Below are 21,867 nucleotides of genomic sequence, written 5' to 3' on the forward strand. Positions count from 1 at the left end.
AGAAAAACAGGAAATCCGAAACTAAATGTTCGGGGCTTTTCAAGGCAAAGGTGGCTAAATTTCGGAGATAAAACCCGGGCTTCCACCAATTCAAAGTTATTTCTACTGCACCAGGAGGCGCGTGGCTGTGTGCTCGCAACAGTTTAGGTCAGTATACGTGTAATTTCTCGTTCTTTTAGTCTCTTCTTAGTGCCGCTAGGTTCGAGGTTGCAGTTCCGCATCTAGAGGCATGACTGTCAGGTGAAACAATTGCTAACTTTTCTGAGCATAAGGTTATGGCTTGAGAAATGGGTTTGACGTTGAATAACTTTGCTAGCAGGCTAAGTCACAACAGCTAATAAACATTTCGAACTTAGTTGTAAGTTAGATGCAAATTATAACTTTAGCCATACGAAGTAGTTTCTAAAGCCTCCTTATTAAAAAAAATCAATTAGAATTCATAGGTGAGTAGATTAAGGCACGATTCCTGTGTATATTAGTGGTAACCGATTGACAGCAAATAAATGTACATTGATTGGTCAACTATAGTGACAATAACATAGTTGTAAAATACAGTTTATTTACACTTGTTTATAACGCTCTATTTGTTTTAGCTTGATTTATTTCGAACATGACTGGAAAATAATAGAGTTAAAAGAACACGAATACAACTCTGATATAGTGATGTATTCGAGCCTCCATTATCTTAAAGCCTAACGAAGAGTATGTCTAATATGCATGTTGTGCATCAAATACAAATACCCAAGAACTATAAAAATGTAAAACCCTCCTTGTTTAAACACTGTTTCAGTTAAATAGCTTCGAATCTTTTAAGTTAGTACATTTTTGGACATCCCTGCATTTCTCCACTGAGACTAATCCACCTTTCACTCTACATACTTATAGAATCAAAATATTTTCATTGTTGTTATATCGCTAAAAATTTCAAGATTATATTTTCATCTCTGGTCATAGCTGCCACTGAAAACATTTTCAGTGTTGTGTCTTACTTTGTACATTATTTGTGTAGTTTTGTATTTGAGCAGATCAACAAATCTTTGCACATTTGATTTTTAAAATTGTATATTTTTCACAAACGCCAACATTGTTAACCATGCTCACTGCTCTTTTTTGTAATTTTTTTGCAGTTTTATAGTTAACGGTTTAAGTGCTGTTTTATGGCGAGTGAGTGACATCTACTCAACACTCCAGATCTGAGGACAGTGTTTGGAGTGATTTGTGATTTCACAACAAGTGTATTCTCAAGACTCCACTGGACAAATGCATCCCATTCATAAACAATCCTTCCTAGAGTAATTTGCATTAAAATTCTACTTATCATGGCAATTGGTAAGAGGTTATCAAAATAACCTTGGACAATTGCTATAAGTCATTGACTTTGTAGCAATATCTCCTTCTTGGGAAGCATGTGCTGACATCGGACGATTGTTAACATAAATCATCTATTAACTTTGCAGCAATCCTTCATTCTGAGCAAGAATGAAATAAGCAGTTTAATTGGAAGCTAGTTCTGTATAATATAAATTCATAAGTACAATAAAATAAACAAAGATTTGTTTTCACATCAGTTAAAAGTAAACTAATTAAAGTATTTAAAGTTTTAGGTCACCAAGCACAGAACCACACATTTTTGTATAAATTTTTTTTTAATATTCTGCCTTGTTGAACCTTTTGGAGAGATTTTCATTGGCAAAAAGGGATGAAATATGTTTTTATTTTTTTCTAAAATCACCACAGTGTTTAATATGAAGTCATATGCCTTTGCACATAATAATAACACAGCTGTGTAGAAAACAGGCAAACTGCTTGTTAAGAAAGATCACTTAAATCAAAAGTAGGGATATATAAATGTTGGCTTTTGTTAATTTGGCTTAGTGAATTAATGGAGGAAATTAAAGTGTTGCTATGTTGATATGAGGAAGTTAAAATGGGTGTTTAAAAAGGAAATGAGGTAAATAGATGTTTTTAACCTGTTAATATATAGATTGATATACTGTATTAATTATTTTTTTCTTTGTCTTGTCATCTGAGTTTGAATAATAGTGTGCCATCCATTTTACAGAAACTAATAATTCTTTCAGAAGCTGTATCATTGAATCAAATTATCAACATCTTTGTATAATTGGGTTGAATTGGCTTTTGTGTTGTATTTGTTGTGAGCTGGCACCATATAACTTAACTGTTGAACTGAAAATCATTTCAACTGTCATAAAATAAAAAACTTTTGAAACATTTTTCTGTCAGTGTAAAGAGCAATTATTAGTTCAATTTAATAAAAAAAGGTATTGATTTTTGTCTTCTAGCTTCGATTTGGCACTCAAACACTGTACAGATGGCTTGCTGTGAAAGCAATAAGGGGAGTTTGGAGGAGGACAGCTATGACGGACCAGTTGGACCTCTATCCGAATGTGCCTTGTTAATGCAGGAAAAAGAAAGGGAATCCCTTTTAAGCCCATCGGAGAGTCCTGGCACTTTAATGAACAGCTCATCTAGTAGTCTTCAGAACACTGCCCCACTTCAGGGTTATGATGTGGAATTTGACCCACCCCTTGAGAGTAAGTATGAGTGCCCAATCTGCCTGATGGCCTTAAGAAATGCCATTCAAACACGGTGTGGTCACCGATTCTGCAAGAGCTGCATTGAGAAGTCTATTCGGTAAGTTATTGTCTTGTATTTTAGACTACATCAAATAACTGAAATAGGATTTAACCAAATTGTTAATGCAAAACAAAAGGTTTATTCTTGAAGGATTTTTGTTTATTTTTTATTAGCAGCACAGTCGTCTGTAAATTCCCTAGTCCTAATAATATGCTTCACTTTTGTGAATATAATGAAACATTTCAATTGTTTTTCTGCCCAAATATAAAGCCCCATTTGGATGCAGATTATGTTAATGCCCTGCCTAATTAATTGCTACTTTTCCTCTTGCAAAACAGTGATGCAGGACAGCGGTGCCCTGTGGACAATGAAATGCTGTCAGAAGACCAACTGTTTCCTGATAATTTTGCCAAAAGAGAGATTCTATCGCTAACTGTTCGTTGTCCAAACTCTGGCTGCACTGACAAAATGGAGCTCCGACATTTAGAGGTTAGAAGTTTAATGGAAGAAAAACACATTTCTGATGCAGTTCATCCAACAGAATAAATATGACAATTCCATCGAGCTTTTTTTGTGAAAGGACATTGATTTGCAAGTTTAAAGAGATTTGGATGCTTGCATTCAGTTCCAAGATGAAAAACAATTTTTAGGTTGCAAAGACCTTATTTTACTAATCATTACAGCAACCACATACTCTCTGTGATTGTTCTGTTTCCGCTAACAGTATTCAGTCTTTTTGCATTCTGCAGTCATTATTTTTTGCTAGTATTCCCTCTGCTTAAATTACATTAAAATATTTCTGATCCATGTGCTACATTGAATTTTATATCCTGTCTACTTTAAGTAACAAATTTATTTCTGTCCCATCTTCTTTTTACCTTAAGTGACTTGGAGTAAATTGAATTGAGTAAAGCCAGTCATGTAATTAAGTTAACTCATTTACTTTGTTCTTTCCTTCCAGAATCATTTGGCTGTGTGTCAGTTTGCCACTGTGCCTTGTCCGCAGTGCCAGCAGCCTATAAGAAAGGGCTACCTAGAGGAGCACAAAACTGTTGAGTGCCAAAGAAGGCCCATGTCTTGCCCAGACTGTGTGGCATCCTTTGTTTTTGAGGATAAAGAGGTACTGCTGTCTCACTACCAGGCATGAGATTGTGTGAAATATAGCTATAAGTTAAAAAGAAAAAAATATATTTAAAAAAGGCAAATCATAAAAGGTTTTATAAGCAAACCTTGTCCTCGATGACATTTAAAAAAAAAATTATTTATGAATCTACGCAAAGACATAGGATAAACACCACTTCAATCTAGTAGCAATTTTCAATTGCATGTTGTACACATCATTATAGCTTTTGCAATTCTTCCCTTTATAGAAGTAAATCAAGTTAGCTAGGCTAACTTTCTGGGTAGCCACTGTAGCTACCCAGCTCAGCTGCTCTGCAGTCATTTTGCCCTTATTTTGTCAACTGGTGATTAAAAATAAAAATCAGTCCAATAATTTTTTCCTATATCTGCTTATTTCTTGGAGAGTTGTTGAGTAGTTTGAAAATGTCTGGAGTAATAGGTAGGTTTCCACAACAAGTCAGTCTGTTGTGGACAGTGAAATTTGCCCTTTTTTAATGCAAAGGAAATGTGTAGGGAACTTCTCTAAGCCTGCTGCACTGCATTGTGAAGTAATATGTGGGACCTGGGTATCACTGTGCTATTCTATGTTCCATATAGCTCTGGCATGAAGGACTTTAAAAGTACCTACCAATAAAATCAGTACTACATTTAATGCATCTGGCCTAACAGGAGGTACTTGGTACCACCATTGTTTAGGTATTTTTACAAGATGATGAGATTGCAACCAGTGGTGTAAACTTAGTTTGCATTATTTTGTGCTTGTGTAAGCAGATTTTCACTAGTGCAAACAAGTTTTGTACATTAATATATAATTTTAAAAAATCTAAATCTATACTCCATAAAGGTTCACAATGGCTAAGGCAGTTGTGTATTTATTTATTTATTTTTATTAATGCAGTTTGTTCATAATTTGGTATTTCACTAAGTGCTGAGAGAGATGCTGTTCTAAAAACTTAATTGTTCATTTGAAAATGTATTATGATTATGCTTTAAATTGCTCAGAACATAAAAAATTGCTTAGAACATAAAAAAAGCTAAAAAAATGTTCCGTGCTTACCAAGTGCTCTTAGTGAGCTCATTATGATTTCTGTAAAATTAATTTTTAACATTTGTCACTTTAGTATATCAGTAACTGCCTCATACCTATTTATTACTGTTTAACAGTACTGATGATGACAAGGGTTGGTCTTTTAATCTCATTCTGGTTTGTCGCTTAGCTACATGAGCAGCAGTGCCCATTTGCCAGCGTGAGGTGCCAATACTGTGAGATGGATCTGATCAGAGACCAGGTGAGAGTCACAGTTGTGTCTGGTGCAGGAAATGAGCTGTAAGCTGTAAGGCTTACTTACAACTAACAGCTTCCCCTTTGCTCAAACTTTAGGGAACTGTTCCTCATGTAGTCAATACACACATGCAATTGAATTACAATATGTTGGCTCCGTTGTAAAATCCGAAGTTTATGGTGCTTTGTTATACTTTTTATTTACACATTTAATGCTGTTTTTGTTAAATAAACATGATTCATGTTATGTTTTTCAGATGGAATCCCATTGTGATATAGATTGCCCAAAAGCCCCCATTGCCTGTAACTTTAGCATGTTTGGCTGTAAGGAGAGGGTATGTGATTTGTTTTGTTACACAATTAAATGAATATATTTCTAAGAGTGTCTGACCACAAACTGTTTTTACTTTACAGATGCAGCGACATGACCTGGCTCAGCACATGCAAGAGTTCACACAGATGCACATGCGTTACATGGCGGAGTCCTTGCGTGGCCTCAGTCTCAATGGCACGTCGCCCAAACCTCTCAGAACTCTAGGGCCGTCCATTTTGGCCGAGGATATTGGCGCTGCAGCACCAGCGGCAGCCTGCGGCGGGCTCAGAGGAGCTGTGAGCTGCAGCATCAGCTCCGCCGCACCCCAGCCCACCGATGAGATGCAGAGGATCAGAGAGATGGATGGGCGATTGGTGAAGCAGGATCACCAGCTGCGTGAGCTCATCATACTGAAAGAGACACAAGTAAGAGCTTACCAACTGCTCTTAGTGATCTCATTAGGATTTCTGTAAAATATCTCCACTGATTAAAATCACAGTTTCAGTCCAATCAGCAAACCACTGAAATGTTTTTTTTATGAGTTAGATGAACTTTATATCAATAATTCTGAATAAACGTGAGTGTGTCTTTTCAGTCAGATTAGCTACAATTAATGGCATGGTAATTTCAGTCCCTTATTGTAGAAATGCTGGTATATTTCTCTCTGTCTAGCCGTTGCATTACTTCTGCCTGCGTGTTATGTAGGCTTACGTTTGACTTTACTTCGTAAACTTTGCATGTAGGTCAGCAGAACATTGTTTTTTCCTTTTGGGAGCCAAAAATATGTTAATTATATCACTTTAACAGGTATCATATTAGATCTCTGCTAATAAGTATGTTTCTTTCAGAAAGAAACTGCTTTGCATGATCTCACTCGCAACATATTCATTTTATTTCACCTCTCACTCATTTTTGAGTTATATTTTTGTAATAAAAAAAATATTGGTGCCAAATCTTAGGCTCTGAATGCACACGCAACATATTGCAGCGCCACAAAAAATGATGTAGTGGGTGTGCTGGGACAATAGGCGGGGCTGGAATAGTGACAGAGAACAAAAACATAGACTGTCACCACATTTATTTATGAGAGTGAGGTGCATTCAGGATAGAGAGAGAGATGGAGCTACAACATTATCATTTTTTTTTTTTTGTTGTGATTGTTATTTTGCTTTCCCAATTCTAGGTATATTATGTATGTATTCCATAAATGTGAAGAATTTTCAATGTTCAGTTATATAAAAACTTACAACATAAAAGTGAGGTTTTGAAATGTATCCACTCTCGGAACTGGTTTCAAAAATGATCGTTTCTGGTCTCCCAAGAGTCCGAATCTGTGTGGACTCAGCCTAAAAGTCAAAAACTTTTTGCAAGTGCACCTCTCTGTTTGGGCGGGGCCTTAGATTTCATGTATGAAAAATTAGGATTTGGATGAGGATTGGTCAGTGATTTAAATGAAAGGCAACATTTTTGTAAATAAATGCTCAAGACGGAGTTGTCACCTGTTGCTATCTCCATTCAAAGAAAGACTTTCTTCTCATTTTAGCCAAGTTTTCACTTTTTTAAAAAGAAGAGATTACTTTATAACTTCAAGTTAAGACTGATGGATTATGATACGCTACTTAATTTACTTATTATGTTATTACTAACCTTATGCTCCATGTCATTGGCAGGCAGGGCAGCTTGCGGAGCTGCGTCGTAGGGTCTCAATGCTGGAGGAAACCGTGAAGGAGCTGGAGGCCCAGCAGTGCCACGGCATCTTCATCTGGCGCCTCAGAGGTTTCTCTACCCTCCTGCGCAACCAAGAAGCAGGCATGACAGTGGTCGAGCACAGCCCTGGCTTCTACACAGGCCGTCCAGGCTACAAGTTATGTCTGCGCTTACACCTGCAGACGCCCAACGCCCCACGCTGCTCCAACTTCATCTCCCTTTTTGTCCACACTATGCAAGGAGCTTTTGACGGGCAGCTGACTTGGCCTCTTCAAGGAACGATCCGGCTTGCCATCTTAGACCAGGGACCCGAGTGTCAGCATCACATGGAGGTCATGGAGACAAAGCCAGACCTGCAAGCCTTCCAGAAACCTGTGATTGCACGCAATCCTAAAGGATTTGGCTACGTCACTTTTTTGCATCTGCAACAGCTGAGTCAGAAAGCTTTTTTGAAAGATGACACTCTGCTGATCCGCTGCGAGGTGACGCCACGCTTTGATAGCACGTTTCATCGGGAGGGCGCAGCCGTGCAGCCAAGAGGACCTGAAGCATCGATTTCAAAAGAATAAGGTCAAGCTTCTTTATTTGGGATTGGTGTCATTTCGACTGTATAGAGCACAAGTACCAGTGTTTCAGTATTGCCTGTTTATCATAAAACATACACAGCAGAAAAGAGAAAATCAAACCACGCTTTCATTCATCAAAGTGAGTTTTCTGGTATTTATTTGTTCTCCAATGTCTGAATCTTTGTTGTTTTCATGAATGTCTTTTAAGGGAATCTATGTCTTCCTCTGAAAACCTGATCTGATTTAATCTTGCAGTTTGTTAGATGCATGGGAGTGGGTTTGGTACGATTTGAAGCAATGTGCTTCTAAGTAACAGCATAAAATTAGTGGATTACCACTTTGATGCAGATTTGAACTTTGTGGAAGATAATTCTAGTTATCTTTTATCACAGCTTTAATATTTAATTTACATTTCAACTACTATTACTCTTAGTATGTATTAACCTTTGATTCTAATCAATACTTTACAAAACCTATTGTTATTTCCCCGGTTATCTCTAACAGATTTCTTTAGAAGTGAGAAGGCATGTTGGAACTGAGCTTTTTTTCCCCCAAGTTACAAGTAAAAGCATAAAAAATGCGTTCAGCTCTAAATCTGAGCATAGTTGACTTTTACTCAAAATGAGGAGTCTGCCTTCTAAATTCAACGCATTTATATTTATGATGTGAACTTGATAAATCTTAATATTATGTGCCTGTGTAAAGTTCATCTTAGTCCGTAATTTCAAAGTGTACATGTTTTTCTTTCTTAGGTAAAGAACTGAATTAAAGAAATTAGTTGGATCAATAATTAATTGTTATCTAAGTAAGTGTGGAAGGTCTCAAAATACAAGTCTCTTCATATTTTCTTATGAAGTCATCCATTGGTCCATATTGAATGCAGATATATCAAGTGCAGAATGCAGGAAAAATGAAAGATTGCAAAAGAATTCAAAGAAAAACAAAACAGTGAGCTTGTAGAAATGTGGAAATGATTTTATTGAGTCCACATTTTGTATTCCGACATTTGATATGAAATTATCGACAATAAATGCTGCAAAAAATCAGGAAAAACAGTTGTATAGTCTAAATTGCCACTTAGCAAATAAAAAGGCATGAAGAGATAGAAGGAAGTGAAGCAAATAAGGTGCTCCTGTATAACGCATAAAAGATTCTACCACAAAAAAATTTTATTAAGCCGAATGGAGAGACCGACATCCCCTGGTTTACAGTTCACTGGATGTTTAGTGGAAAGTTTTTTAAATCAGTGCATGTGGGATGATGTTTCAGCATTTCTGAGAAGAACAAAGTGATTATAACTCTAAGCTGTGCTTTAATAAAAACTTCACATCATACATTTTCTTTAAATCACTGCCAAAAGTATTTAAACCTGGTGTACTCTTTAAAATTTCCAATCATAATCAGAAATGAGAAAAAAAAAAATTTACAATCATTGAACATCATAGAAGATATTCCATGGCTTCCATTATTTTTTTTCTGCTGTTTTAGCTGCAGAAATTTAATTTTGAAATAATGTTTGATAGTTTATACCTATTCCTGGGTAATGTGATTAGTAAATATAAATTTAACATAAGTTTTTACTGCAAAACAGTTTGCTGCTTGTTGAGAAGCAAAATGCTTATTTTACTTTTTGTTTTCTTCTTTGCAAACGATGTCATTTGATTTGACTATGTAAACAATGCTACTGTCTTAAAGTTTTAGAATATTATGGGATGGCTTCTTAAAATTGTTATTTGTTGCTTGTTAAAATGTTGCTTTCTATAATCATTAGGAACCCACATTTTAGGATCCACAAATAGCACCTTTGAAAATGCCATTTCCTGCGTTTTAGCAACCTGCTGAAATAAAACTGATATTCCATTTTGTTAATTTGAACTTTGTAATGTACTCATTCCTTTCATTAGTCATGCAGCTCCAAAACTAAGGATAATCCACAAAAAAACCAGAAGTGCAAGGAAGATAAGAAGAAGGATTGGACTGGGCATTTGTTACAAGTTAGTGCTGTGACTATTATTCATCAATGTATGGAAATTTCTTGTTGGCTCCATATCCCGGGTGACCAGGTTTGGGTTCTTCCTCTTCTTGTCTGGCTTCTTGCTCAGAGTGACTTTGAGGTGTGTCCGCAGTGCGGTCTGTCTTGCTGCCTGTTAGAGATGCTGACATGACATGTAGTATTAGTACAAAACTGGACATAAACGCTTACCATTGTCCTGCGTCGTTTTTGTTAGCCGTCACAGTTCTCTGATTTTTGACTCACTTGGAGCTTTTGGAGCATCTTTGTCACATTTGAGTGTGCTCTGCGCAAAGCACTCCGCCATCCAGGACAGCACTTCTCCACAATATCGAACCTACACAAAGATGGAGAAATAACTGGGGATTAACCAGTCTCTGCACTTCCATAAGTTAAAATACAGTTACAGCAGAAGCAGCCATGCAATGCATCAAGGTGATGCTGCCGATCTACCTGAGCTTCCACTGATACCAGTCGCCTCTCTTGGTCCTTAAAACCACCAACAATCTTTAGCAAACTCTGAACCCTGAATAAAAACATAAAGCTTAAATTAGTTGTAATAATATTACTTAGTGAATTAATTTAAAGCTTAAAATAATTTGGCTTTGGACATAGTGTACATGGAGCTTGAAAATGAAAAAAGAAAAAACAGGCTATCTTTTAATGATCTAACAGATTGGGAGTTCATGGATTTATGCTCCTTAAAACTGCAAAATAATTACTTCGAGGATGTAGTCTTGAGTTTCTCCTCACTGCTCTCCCAGTGCTGGCGCTCCACTTTTGCCAGGTAATTCTCTTTCTGCACCGTCTCCCATGTTATGAGCCTCTGGTCTAGTCCTGCTGGCAGCTCCCTCTCTGCCAACACACAGGGAAACAAGCACACAGACACATGCAGGCAAAGGGAATGAAACAAACAGAATTCCCTTGAAGGTAAAAGGTAAGATGCAAAGAAAACAACACTGTGTGCTTTGAAGTATTTTATTTTTTTTATAAATTAGCTCCCAAAAAAAACAAGCAGTTGGGAATGGTTTAAAAGTCCCAAATGGAAAATGGATTGTAGAACCTACATACCAAGATGTTCTTGCTTGGACTCGGGCCGTTTAACCATGCAGAGGATGAGCTGAGAGATGTGGCTGATGATGATGAAGGGTGGGGCCAGCGCAGGCCGGCTGTGGTATTCCACGATCAGGTTATATCTCTGGAACTTCCAGAAGATGTCTGTATTACCCTGCACCACTTGGAAGGTGTAACTGCAAATTGTGGTACAAATAGTCAAAAGTATTATCTTGGGAGTTTTTTTTAGATACAGTGCCTTGCAGAAGTATTCATATGCTTTGAAAATTTTCACATTTTGTCAATTTACAACCAAAAAAGTCAATGTAGTTTTCTGGTATTGTAATGGGGCATACTAACATAAAGTAGAAACTGATTAAGTGGAAATAAAAACATACATGTTTCAGAAAAGTGTGACATGCAATTGTATTTCAGTCTTAATGATAAAATAGAAACACCATTTCACTTAATTACAGCTGCAAATCTTATCTTTACAAACTTTGCCTCTTCCTTTCACTCCTCTTTCAATGGATATTCTAGAACTTTTTTTAATAACATTGAACTTAGGAATATTTCACTTTATGTGTAATAACTGCATATAACATGTTCTATGCTTTCTGAAATGAATGACAATAAACACGTTTTTTTTCCCACAATATACAAATTTTTGGAGCTGTATTTGTAGAAACTGACACATTTGCTGATTTTATTTTTGTATTTTTTAGCCAGATATCTCAGACTGAGTCAGATTGGACAGAGGGCAACTGTAAGCACAATTTTTAATTCTTTCTTCAATTCTCAGTTGCATTTAGACATTTTTAGAAATTTAGAAATTTGACTGGGTCTAACCCATAAATTTGTTTTAGTTTGTATGTTTAAAGCTCTTTTCACTTCCCAGCTATGAACTACTTGCATAGATTTGTCACATGAAACACAAATAAAAAAACAGGGAAGTTTGTAATTCTTATATTTCAGAAGGTCAAAATGTTCCAGAGGTGCGAATATTTTTGCATGGCTCTCTAATTCACAATGAAAAATAAAAATTGGATTAATTAAATGTGAGTTGTTGACATCAGCAGCGTTCTGCATGTATTTTATGCACTTGACTGACCTGAACATTGCAATAAGGAGGTTGAGCAGAAGCACATTGGTGACAAGAAGGAAGATAACTAGCAGCAGAATGACCAGCCAGTTGGCGTACTTATTGGGGCACGGCGGTAGCAGACCCTTGAGAATCTCATCTGAGTCAACGGTGCAGTTAATATCTGGCATTCGGGCAGCTGGGTCACATTTCAGGAGAAAAGAAAGAAATACATTAGAAAATCTTCAGGAATGGTCAAAATGTCGTCCTTGTTTGCAATATTACAGTTATGATTTAAGTTGTAATATTTTTTGTATTAGAAAAATATATGTTTATATGTTCAAACTCAATAAATGGCATCTTCCAACATGGTGTATTTGTTCTTTACCATCTATGTCATCCAGTGGAATTTGGCCAAATATGTGCAGATAAGGGCGGTATAAGGCTCTACGAAACACCCAGTCAATCCTTGGGTCATTAGGGTGGAGAAGAGCCTGCGTAGCTACGCCATAAGCAATTAACCACACACTCAGAAAAAAGAGGAAGAAGAAAACATCCTTCATCTGTAAGACATGAATATTTTACGTTAATGGCTATTTTAGTGGGAGAATGTCTAAATTAATAATTTTATTTCCTAGTAGAACCATTTGACTTGATCACCATTCTTTCCACAATGATGATCTTGGGGCCGAGTTGCTTATGTATGGCAAAGATGTGGATGAGACGTAGAGTAAAAACCATAAAATCTATGGCCAGGACTGTCCGTCCCGCTTCAAAGGTATCTTTCGACATCCTGCAGAATCAAAGACAAACATTGGTTCAATACAGTATTTCACTCCCTAATCAACTCATTTAATTTGATGATGACCCTCCCATTTTTATAACTATTATAACAGAACATCCATACATTCTTTCATTTGCTCTTTTCATTTCCATTATTGTTGTACCTGCAGGAAACCCCAACAACAAAGAGTGAGATGGCCACCATGTCACATTTGTTCCAGTTGTCCTCTACGTAGAGCTTAAACTTCTTTAGGATGTTCATTTCTTCGTCAGTGAAGAAACTCTGTCATAGAACACAGTTATTGCCTTAACATCATGTTTTTGGAGGATTTTTTATCAATTTAATTTATTGTATCATGACATACAAAAATGTATGCATTGGTTATTCAACAAATATGTCCATTATATCTGCTAATTCTAGCATATGGGATACTGCTTAAGAGACTCATTTATAAAATGTCTGATCAGAGTATCTCTAGATGTATGTATGCATGTTTGTGTATGTATTTTGGCATAGTTAGATAATGCAACAGTGGTGAAAGCGTGTCTTAGGTCGGTCTACTGCGCCCGGGGGAGCAATGCTCCAAGGGATCACTGCAAGAAGCGATCATGCTTATCTGACCTGTCTCCCAGGGAGAGAGAGAGTAATGCAGAGAGGTGAGAGGCTCATGAGTCCTCAAATTCCCTACAGAGAATGAGCTCACTCTAACAAAATCACATCATCGCCTACTCAGATGTGTCTGACTTGTCGGGACTGAATTCTTTAGCACATCTCATAAAAGTGCTGCTCCTTCACTAAAGGTGTGATGTTCTTGCATAAGATAGCTGAATATTCCTGACAAATTGTCCCAAAAACAGGATGGGCTAGGTTGACACGGCTTTGAAAATATTAAGCGGAATACGTTGGGATCATGTGTGATTCTGTATATCTGTCACCTGTCGAATTTCTTCCAGCACCAAGGTGAACACCCAGAAGTAGAGCATTATCTCTGGAATTTTAGGACCATTGGGCGGTTCTTTGAAGTCCAGAAGAAGAACATAAGTGAAGAGGCAGAGGAAGGCGAAGTACATGATGACGTTGCCAAGGAACACAGTGACAGGAGCGCTCCAGAAGCGACGCCAGCGGCGGAGCAGGAAGCGCCACCAAACACTGGCACAGCTCTGAGATGTCTGACCTCCAGGTGCAGCATTCCTGAAAAAACAGCCATGCCACAAATACATTGAAACAAACACACTGCATGCGTATAACACAAAGATATTTATTCAAGGTCAGATAACAACATATTAAAGCTTATTTTAATTAAGTGTCTGACTATGTTAGATTTTCTGGCAGTTAATTAAATGATTTACAGTGAAAACACTTTGAAGGCAAACTCACAAAGGATCATCGTCATCTGTTAGCAGTAGAGCCTTTTCTGTATCAAGGCTGTCCAGCTCCACAAATTCCTTTTTACCATCACGATTATCCAGTTCTTCATCACTGAAACACAAACCGGTCTGTCAGTGAACATAAGCAAATAAATACATGCCAACTGCATGGTTAAAGTTGTGTAATACAATTTTTGTTCACCTAAACATAATGAGGTTGGTCCAAATAAGGGGTGGAAAGAAGAAAGAGACCACAAGTTTGGAGATGGCGGTGTCTGTCGTCATCGCCCCCCACCAAAGCTTTGTGAGGAGAGCCTGTGGTGAGAGTTGTCATTAGGATTATTTCTAGAAGTGAAGGATTAACTTGAATGAAAAAATGTTTACCACAAGGGGGCACTATAGGTCTTTCTATTTAGACACCATACTGCTCTGGGACTACATTCTTAAGAGAACACATATTAAGGTTATATAACCAAAAAAACAAACAAAAACACACCATATATGATTTACGTTTGGATTCACAGCTGCAGTTTGAATTTAGTCTCCTATGTGTCGAGGAACCTGCTAGTTAGCCATGACTATGTCCACCCTAACAAAATAGTGTTGTCTTGCATATTTTTTAAAATAATACACATGTACTGAATCATAATTAACTGCTTCCAAGTAAAAAAAGACTACAATATTCCAACTGCGTCCTTTAAATAAAAGATGTTATTCGCTGTGCGCTAACTTTCCCTGCTGATACTGAATACCAATTAACTCTCACTGATGACTTTCTAATGACAAGGACATATCTTGGAGGGAAATTTGGGAAGAAAAAATGCACTGTATGAAGTATTTAATGGAATACACTGCTCTGATTAATAACCATAATGAGAATGTCACTAAGTAACCTAGATATATACTGTATGTCAGGTTTCACAACATTGTTCTGCAGCAGAATGACAAGCTGAGTAAGAAAACTTGGGCTCCAATCTCAGGAGGCCAAATGTAATCTTCTTGTTACCTGAACTCCATCGTGGGCAAAGAAAGATTTGGCATCAGCCTCAGTTGCCAAGTTGAGAACAGTGGATTTACTCCAGCAGTGTGTTCTTCTCACTAACAAAGCATAGGCCCTGTCTTCACTGTTGGAATAACACTCTCCAAAGACATCTGAAAAAACCCCGACAAGAACAGTCAGTAAGTGTCAACCAATTAAATCCTTTATGTTGGACAATTTCTGTCTTTCAGATTTAGATTTTTGTTCTCTTCTAATGCCATTTGTTTGTGCTTCTCTCAAGACAATGCTGGTTTGAGGTAGGGGTATGCTTACTTGACCTTTGGGTTCTATAACCACACTGTCAACTCTTATCATCGGACAGTTTAAGAACTCACCAAGGGCAAACTGCTCGTATTTGGCCTCCTTCATACTGCGTGCAGACTCAGCCTCAGATTCCAGGCGTGCCATCTCTTTCAGAATCTTACATCCTGCCAGGGCTGCTGCAACTGCCTCGGGGCCCTGAAGGATTAAAAGAAAGCTGGATCCAAGAAATGGGGCTGGAAGAAACATCTAGTGAATTTGGGAGTGATTTATTTTTGCATCTCAATCACTGTGCATGCTGCATCAGCTATGTTTCAGAGGCAAATAGTAGAAATGACCCTTTAGTCTTTATTTGCTGTTTTAAAAGCATAGTTCTGGATTTTTTAAAGTGAGCTTCGGATAAAATATTCCGAGAAATCTAACATCAGTAGATAACTCTCATAGTTTGTATACATCCAGATTAGATTATCTTGAAAGCAAAAGCCATTGGTCAAGGCCACAGTAGAGTTTCAAAGAATAACCCTAATCTTATTAAGGCCATAGAAAATTATGCAAATACTTATCTATGAACCTTTAAACTGTCATCAAGTTTGCATTGGAAGGTGGTGTACCACTTGTGATCTTCCCGTGTAGAACATGTTCTGATAATAGTACAAATAACGGATCTGCAGTTAGAGTAACTATTTAGCTGAAAAGTAAGGCAGATTAGAAATGTTTCACATCTTCCATTTTAAGAGCTTATTTTACTGAAATGGATCACCAGAATTTCACTTCACAAAAAATGCTGTAATATTCCTTTATTTTTTGGCATTATTTTCTACCTATGCCCTGTTATCTAAGGGATGAGAAAATCACCCCCTCTGTTCGCCTAAGAGCTTTAACACAGTCTGTGTGTCTATTCACTATTAAGTCTGCATTTCATTCGGCTTTCCTTTCATTCCTCCCAGGATTCATTTTCACTTCATTCAGTGAACTGAAAGAACCAGAAGTAATTTATTACAGAGAACTTAATTTACCACAGGTTACATTTTCTGATTGAAAATACAGATGTGTTTTATCATTGTCTGGTGATTTTAATCACTTAGTGGAATAAATTGAAGCCGGTGACTTGCTGGACTTGAATATGTTAGAGGTTTGGTTGTTTTATTCGGAATCGTAAAATGTCAGTGAAAGAGAGACACAGACGTTAAACAATCCTTTATAACCATACTTTTCTAGTATTATGTTCATGTGTTTCCATACTGAGAGAGAGGAAATTGGCCCCAGGCACACTGAGATAATGACAAAAATGGCTGAAAATGTTTGCATACCTAGCACCAATACCAAATGACTTGTCTTTGTCACACTGTTTAATAATCGAGGGCCCGTGTAGTGCAATTTCTTTCTTTTGGTGACCGGAGGAGATGTGCATAAGAGTCCCTAACCTGCAGAGGGTGATCATTTCTCCCTTTATGTGGGTTCTGGCCTCAGGGGAAACATCTAAAGATTATTAGACATAGCCATCTTGTATGTAAAGAGCTACCAGCATTCATTTTGCTCAATAAAGCCTAATGTGTTTCAAGAAGCTTGGGTGATTTCACTTCCTTTACATACCTGAAGAATATTGTGGTAAAACTAATTACTATCAGTATTAACCTCCATCTTTCAGGGAGATGACAACAAGGCATATTTCCCAAGATACCAAGCTATTTTCTTGTAAGTAAGGATTTACACTTTGATAGCTTTTTCTTAAACAGAAAGACTCTGGCTCATGGGAATATACCAGTTAAACGACGCTCTTCATATACAACAAAAATCTCATAATACATCTACTTTTCTTACCTTTTTTTTATAACACTGCCTGTCCATTCTTCATAAGATAACATCCAGTTAATAACTTACAAGTACATCAGCACAAGAGCGGCAGTGCAGTCGTTAAATTAAGAGTATGCATAGACTCTCCATCCCTATTTCATTTCAATGTATTATGATTTCTATCCCTCATCCTCTGTTATACATACATACATACAGACATGCATGCATACATACATATAAGCCATAAGATGAGTATATATTCTGCCTTGCATTTAGATGAAGCTTTCAGTGAGAGAGAGAGACGTTTCAAACAATCAAGTTATGAATGATGCTATCCAGGCGACAGCACGAGAGGGAAAACGTCTTGCACTGGGGGTGTGCACACACTGCATGCAATTAACAGGCTTTCAGATAATATTTGAAATAAGAAGCCAGGAAGAAGCACATTAAGGTGACCACTTGTGAGATTACAATAATTGGTTGCCTCGCTACAGAGATGACTGGAGAAGAAATTAAAAACGGGAGCCTTGAAAAATTGTTTAAAACAAAAAGAGATCATCATTGATTTGTGTCATTTGAACTGTTCAAAGAGAATCAATCCCATGTCTGGATATATTTCTCATTAACTTTCGTTAGGACTAGATATGCTTTCCCTATCTCACCAAGGGCCGACTGCCTCAGCAAGCGGCATGACCTTCATTTCAATAATGTTCTTTAAGATAAGATTGCTTTTTAGCTCACCTAGTTACAGCACTCTTTTATCTAGAGTGACATTTGCATATGGCAGGACTGACCTACACCTGCTCTGTGTTTGGCATCATGCCTCTTGTCACCCTTCATTTGAAGTTACACTCTCTGTGTATAACTCACACAAGCCTGCAGTTCTGATAGAGTAGATTTTTCCAGTGCCAGGCATATTTAGGGTGCTGCTGATTGATATATGACAAGCTGGAACTGAAATAAACAAAGAAGCTGATAAGACTGACCATGGCCCAAAAGTAGTTAGCCATCTGCTGTCGGTTCTGAAGAACGGCCCAGAGAAAAAGATCTCGCCAAGGATGTTCACAGTGCTCCTCCAGCTCAGGCAGGTTCTTCTGGCTATGGAACAGTCGGCCCTTTGGTGGTTTCTCCTGGGGTGCATAGACAGTACACTGCATGTATTAAACATGTTTAGTAAATGGGGCAGCTGCAGACACTCAGCACAACATTCAGTGCCTAAATGAATTATAGAACTGATGGTGTTCATTACTGAAAAAAACAATTCATTCTTCTGTTTCATAAAAATCTAAGAAAACCTAAAAAACAACTGGAGTGCAAAGAAGAGTACAGAACATGGAAAATAGTAAGTACTAAAATCAAGTCATATTTGAGCAAACAAATATGACTTGATTTACATTGGTAAAATGCTGTTTTGCCTTAACCACAGCATGTGGTTAAGGTAAAACAGCTCCTGTTGTCAATTAAAGATTCAGTATCCTCTCTGAAATCAGTGTACCAAGAAATTTAGCATTTTATCTGATTCATTGTAAATTCTGATGTTTCAAATGATACAATCTGAGAAAGTCAGAAGACAAAATTAGCCACAAGTCAGTTGCAAACTATGAAATGTGTCAAAAATGACCATTTAAATGACAAATAAATGGGTTGAGAATAACCACTTAGGTTTAGAATTTGTCTTGACTTCCAAGTAAGAAATTTGTCATCTGAAATCAGTAATTATTTACTCAAGTTCACAAATGAGTCACAGTCTATGTATGTCACTCACTGCTGGCATCTTTTGATAAAAGCCTTTGCAGGAGTCATGCAGAAAGTCCTTTAGGACTTTGGCGACTTCAAACAGGGTGAAGCGGGGTTTCCCTTGCTCAGAGGGATGGTGTCCTGGCGGACCAGGTGTCCTTGCTGCTCCAAGCAAGAGCTGCTTCTCTTCATATTTTTTCAGAAGCAGATTGTGAAGGAGGCTCTTCTCCGACACAGACCAGTAAAGCTCCTGTAGGCGACCGTAGGTGAGGAACTCCCCCAAGTTCACCCCGTTGTCCACAAAGAGGCGCACAAAGTCTGGTTTGTCGTTGATGAGGGCATCCATCATCACTTCCTCAAGGTCACAAGCCTGCAATAATTATAGGGTTTTGTATGGTTTTGTAGCAATCAGTCACAAAGCAATTTAATGAAATGTTTTATAATGATTAGCTCATTGACTTTTTTTTACAACAGTACACATTGGTGTTCTTAGCTGAATGCAATCTCATGAGAAACAGCTAGTTAGTAAGTCAATAAAAAGAAATGTTAGCATGTTGGATAGATTTATAGCCATCCTAACAGGACAGCTCTATGGATGGAATTATTTATTATCATAAAATGTGTGCTGTGTGAGCAAGGATGATCATAAGTCTACAGCTTCATCATTGACAAAGTGATTCAATTATGATTTCAGCAAATGTTAAAAGTATAATTTGACAAACTAACAAAATAACGTGTAATATTAAATATCAGACATTTTTGCAAAGTCACAGGAGTCAGTTGTCAGCTCAGGGTAAATCAAGCATTTGTCTGGTTGAAAGTAAAAGTTTGCGATGTGATCAGTTGTACTGTGCCTTAATGTTTGCACAACATTGCATAAAAATTAAAATTGCAATGGACTAATAAACAGAATGGACTAAAAAACAGAACAATTTAATTGTGAATCAGAAGGTACAAATCAGATACCAATCTGTGTTGTTAGCCACGCATAGTATAATATTTTTTACAGTCCACACAGCAACACATATGGGGAGTGACTACACATAATCAACTGAAAGCACCAGCTGTGGTGCAACAGATAACTTCTCTTTGCAAGTTCTTGTGTTTCTCCCACATCCCTGCTATCCTGGGAGGTGAGCCATGTTGCTCATGTAAAAATATGGGCATTTAATGTTGCAGCAGTGACCAAGAGATAACATTACAATTTTATGCAAAAGCTCTGCTTGTACTGATCAACATTCTCTTACCTTTACATTATTAATGTTTGAGCAGCTTCATCTGACGGCAGCTCAGACTACTGTCTGAATATTTTGGCTAATAATTATTTTAACAATTTCAACATTAAGCCTTTTTCCTTAAATGGTAAATTGATTTCCACATTTACAAAAACAACAACAGAACAAGATCATAACACAGCAATAGTAACATCCCCTTACACTGTGTGAACTGTATTCCCTTCATTGCAATGCACTTGCACTGTAGGAATGTTAAAAAGTGACACACATATTTACAAGACATGACAGAAAGTGATCCTAAACTTAGTACTATCACCTTTAAACCAGTGTAAGTTGTTATCTGATCCACCAACATACATGGCAAGATGAAATACAGATTGACAGAGACATTCAGTATTTACCCACCTTCCACTCCACATCTCCATTAAAGATGTCACTCTTGGCAATGTCCACTCTGTTCCAGGCCACTGCCAGCTTTAGCTCATCCAGAAAGTCTTGAGCTTCTTGACTTTGACTCTTACAAGCTGATAAACACACGGACACATAAAATGCCAACAGGTCCACAGGCAATGAAGAGCTCAACATTTCACGGACAGAAATGCAGAAATTGTGCAACCGAAAGGATTCCATCTATAAGAAGAACTTTACCCTTGACAAGAGCTTTCAGAATGACAGTATCCAGCTCGGAGCTTTCCTGTTCAGGGTCGTGGACAGTCAGAAGATGCCCGTGATCAAGTACTTTTTGGATCTGTCAGGCAAGTTGACAGCCAGTTAACAGTGTAAACATATTTTAAAACTCTATAAACTTTGAAAAAGAAACATTAAATTCATTAAATATTGAATATTTTGCTTCTCTGTCACGCTACATTTAGGTAATTTTACACAAATTTCTTAAGATAAATATGAAATTCACACAGTAGCTTGTCTCACTCTGTTTCCCAGTGTGCCCCACTTTTATCCCAGTGTTCAATACTTGACAAGTGCATATCTTTGTAAGTGTCTGCCTCCCTGCTGTGTGCATGGCTCTCACCAGCTTGACCCAGTTACTGATGTCTGTGCTGTGGTGGGCATTGGGAAAGGTGTCCAACAGCAGCTCATGAACGCTGTCTGCGTCCCAGCAGCCTCTGTTCATCAGCGTGACTAGGATGTCAGCCACGCCTCCAGAGCCTGCCAGAATCAGCCACGGTGTGGAATTTCCAATGCCCTTACACATCCTCTGCAAGAAGAGAAACAATTTTATCAGCAGACAGCCATGTTGTTTAGATAGTGCTGTGGTCTTCCATCTCCTCAGTTATCGCCCTGTTTATGAAAAATAATTGTTGGACAAGCTTTTTCTTTTAGATGAGGAGATTAGTTGTGAGGTAACATGAAGTGTTTGTCATTTGTCCACCTACTGCTACTTTAGCTGATCAGAGCCTGGTTCTACTAACATATGCTAAGAGTTACCTAAAGAATCAAAAAATGGAAATCAAAACAGCAAAATCTGACATTCTGAAAGACCGTTTGGGGTTATTTCTGTTTTACTGTGGAATAATTAAGACAGCATAAGGAAATAAAACAGTTTACCTTTAGAATTCTGGGCTCCCCATGGACCAGGAGACACAGAACAGGGATCTCAAAACTTCCTGTTCCTGCAATAAACATTTTTGTCTTTTACAACTCTGATGTTAGTTTACTGCATAACGGGTAAACATACATTGATTAATTAAACCAAAGAGGAATTAATATATAGTATTTCCAAAAATTGTTGTGTGGTGTAAAATATTCTTAAAGATTATCATTATTTTAAGGGCAAGGTCTGTTTATCATCGTGGAACAATTTCTTTTTAAGTTTAAACACACTATGTATGAATGCATTAAATAAATTAGGGAGGTCAGAAATGCTTGCTGCCACATTTGCACAAATGGAAAACATAA

General features: G+C 37.4%; 2 protein-coding genes across 2 annotated transcripts in view; one reads left to right on the forward strand and one right to left on the reverse strand.

The window, feature by feature from the left end:
• On the forward strand, positions 1-8,863 carry traf6 (TNF receptor-associated factor 6). The gene is made up of 8 exons (XM_032560108.1): positions 1-147; positions 2,304-2,655; positions 2,937-3,087; positions 3,560-3,718; positions 4,938-5,009; positions 5,260-5,337; positions 5,417-5,740; positions 6,986-8,863. The coding sequence occupies exons 2-8, from the start codon at positions 2,333-2,335 to the stop codon at positions 7,589-7,591; spliced, it is 1,713 nt and encodes a 570-aa protein (XP_032415999.1). The 5' UTR covers positions 1-147; positions 2,304-2,332; the 3' UTR covers positions 7,592-8,863.
• trpm5 (transient receptor potential cation channel, subfamily M, member 5) overlaps positions 8,549-21,867 on the reverse strand; it is a 22,808-nt gene continuing 9,489 nt past the window's right edge. Inside the window, exons 7-26 of the mRNA XM_032560100.1 lie at positions 21,517-21,581; positions 20,981-21,166; positions 20,599-20,698; positions 20,356-20,474; positions 18,744-19,085; positions 17,965-18,108; positions 15,259-15,382; positions 14,891-15,036; positions 14,087-14,199; positions 13,895-13,996; positions 13,453-13,708; positions 12,681-12,799; positions 12,394-12,526; positions 12,122-12,296; positions 11,764-11,932; positions 10,671-10,849; positions 10,322-10,454; positions 10,053-10,125; positions 9,846-9,936; positions 8,549-9,744 (exon numbers count right to left, since the gene is read on the reverse strand). Coding sequence (XP_032415991.1) covers positions 9,599-9,744; positions 9,846-9,936; positions 10,053-10,125; positions 10,322-10,454; positions 10,671-10,849; positions 11,764-11,932; positions 12,122-12,296; positions 12,394-12,526; positions 12,681-12,799; positions 13,453-13,708; positions 13,895-13,996; positions 14,087-14,199; positions 14,891-15,036; positions 15,259-15,382; positions 17,965-18,108; positions 18,744-19,085; positions 20,356-20,474; positions 20,599-20,698; positions 20,981-21,166; positions 21,517-21,581 — 2,915 coding nt within the window. The 3' untranslated portion in view covers positions 8,549-9,598. The remainder of the gene's footprint in view (positions 9,745-9,845; positions 9,937-10,052; positions 10,126-10,321; positions 10,455-10,670; positions 10,850-11,763; positions 11,933-12,121; positions 12,297-12,393; positions 12,527-12,680; positions 12,800-13,452; positions 13,709-13,894; positions 13,997-14,086; positions 14,200-14,890; positions 15,037-15,258; positions 15,383-17,964; positions 18,109-18,743; positions 19,086-20,355; positions 20,475-20,598; positions 20,699-20,980; positions 21,167-21,516; positions 21,582-21,867) is intronic.

This window comes from Xiphophorus hellerii, chromosome 4, assembly GCF_003331165.1.
Source record: "Xiphophorus hellerii strain 12219 chromosome 4, Xiphophorus_hellerii-4.1, whole genome shotgun sequence".
Taxonomy (NCBI): domain Eukaryota; kingdom Metazoa; phylum Chordata; class Actinopteri; order Cyprinodontiformes; family Poeciliidae; genus Xiphophorus; species Xiphophorus hellerii.

What these genes read in the sequence shown, in the direction of transcription:
- traf6 (XM_032560108.1), top strand. Translation starts at nt 2,333, where the DNA reads ATGGCTTGCTGTGAAAGCAATAAGGGGAGTTTGGAGGAGGACAGCTAT. An exon ending in TGGAGCTCCGACATTTAGAG is followed by an intron (nt 3,088 to 3,559) that starts GTTAGAAGTTTA and finishes CTTTCCTTCCAG; the next exon opens with AATCATTTGGCTGTGTGTCA. An exon ending in TCATACTGAAAGAGACACAA is followed by an intron (nt 5,741 to 6,985) that starts GTAAGAGCTTAC and finishes TGTCATTGGCAG; the next exon opens with GCAGGGCAGCTTGCGGAGCT.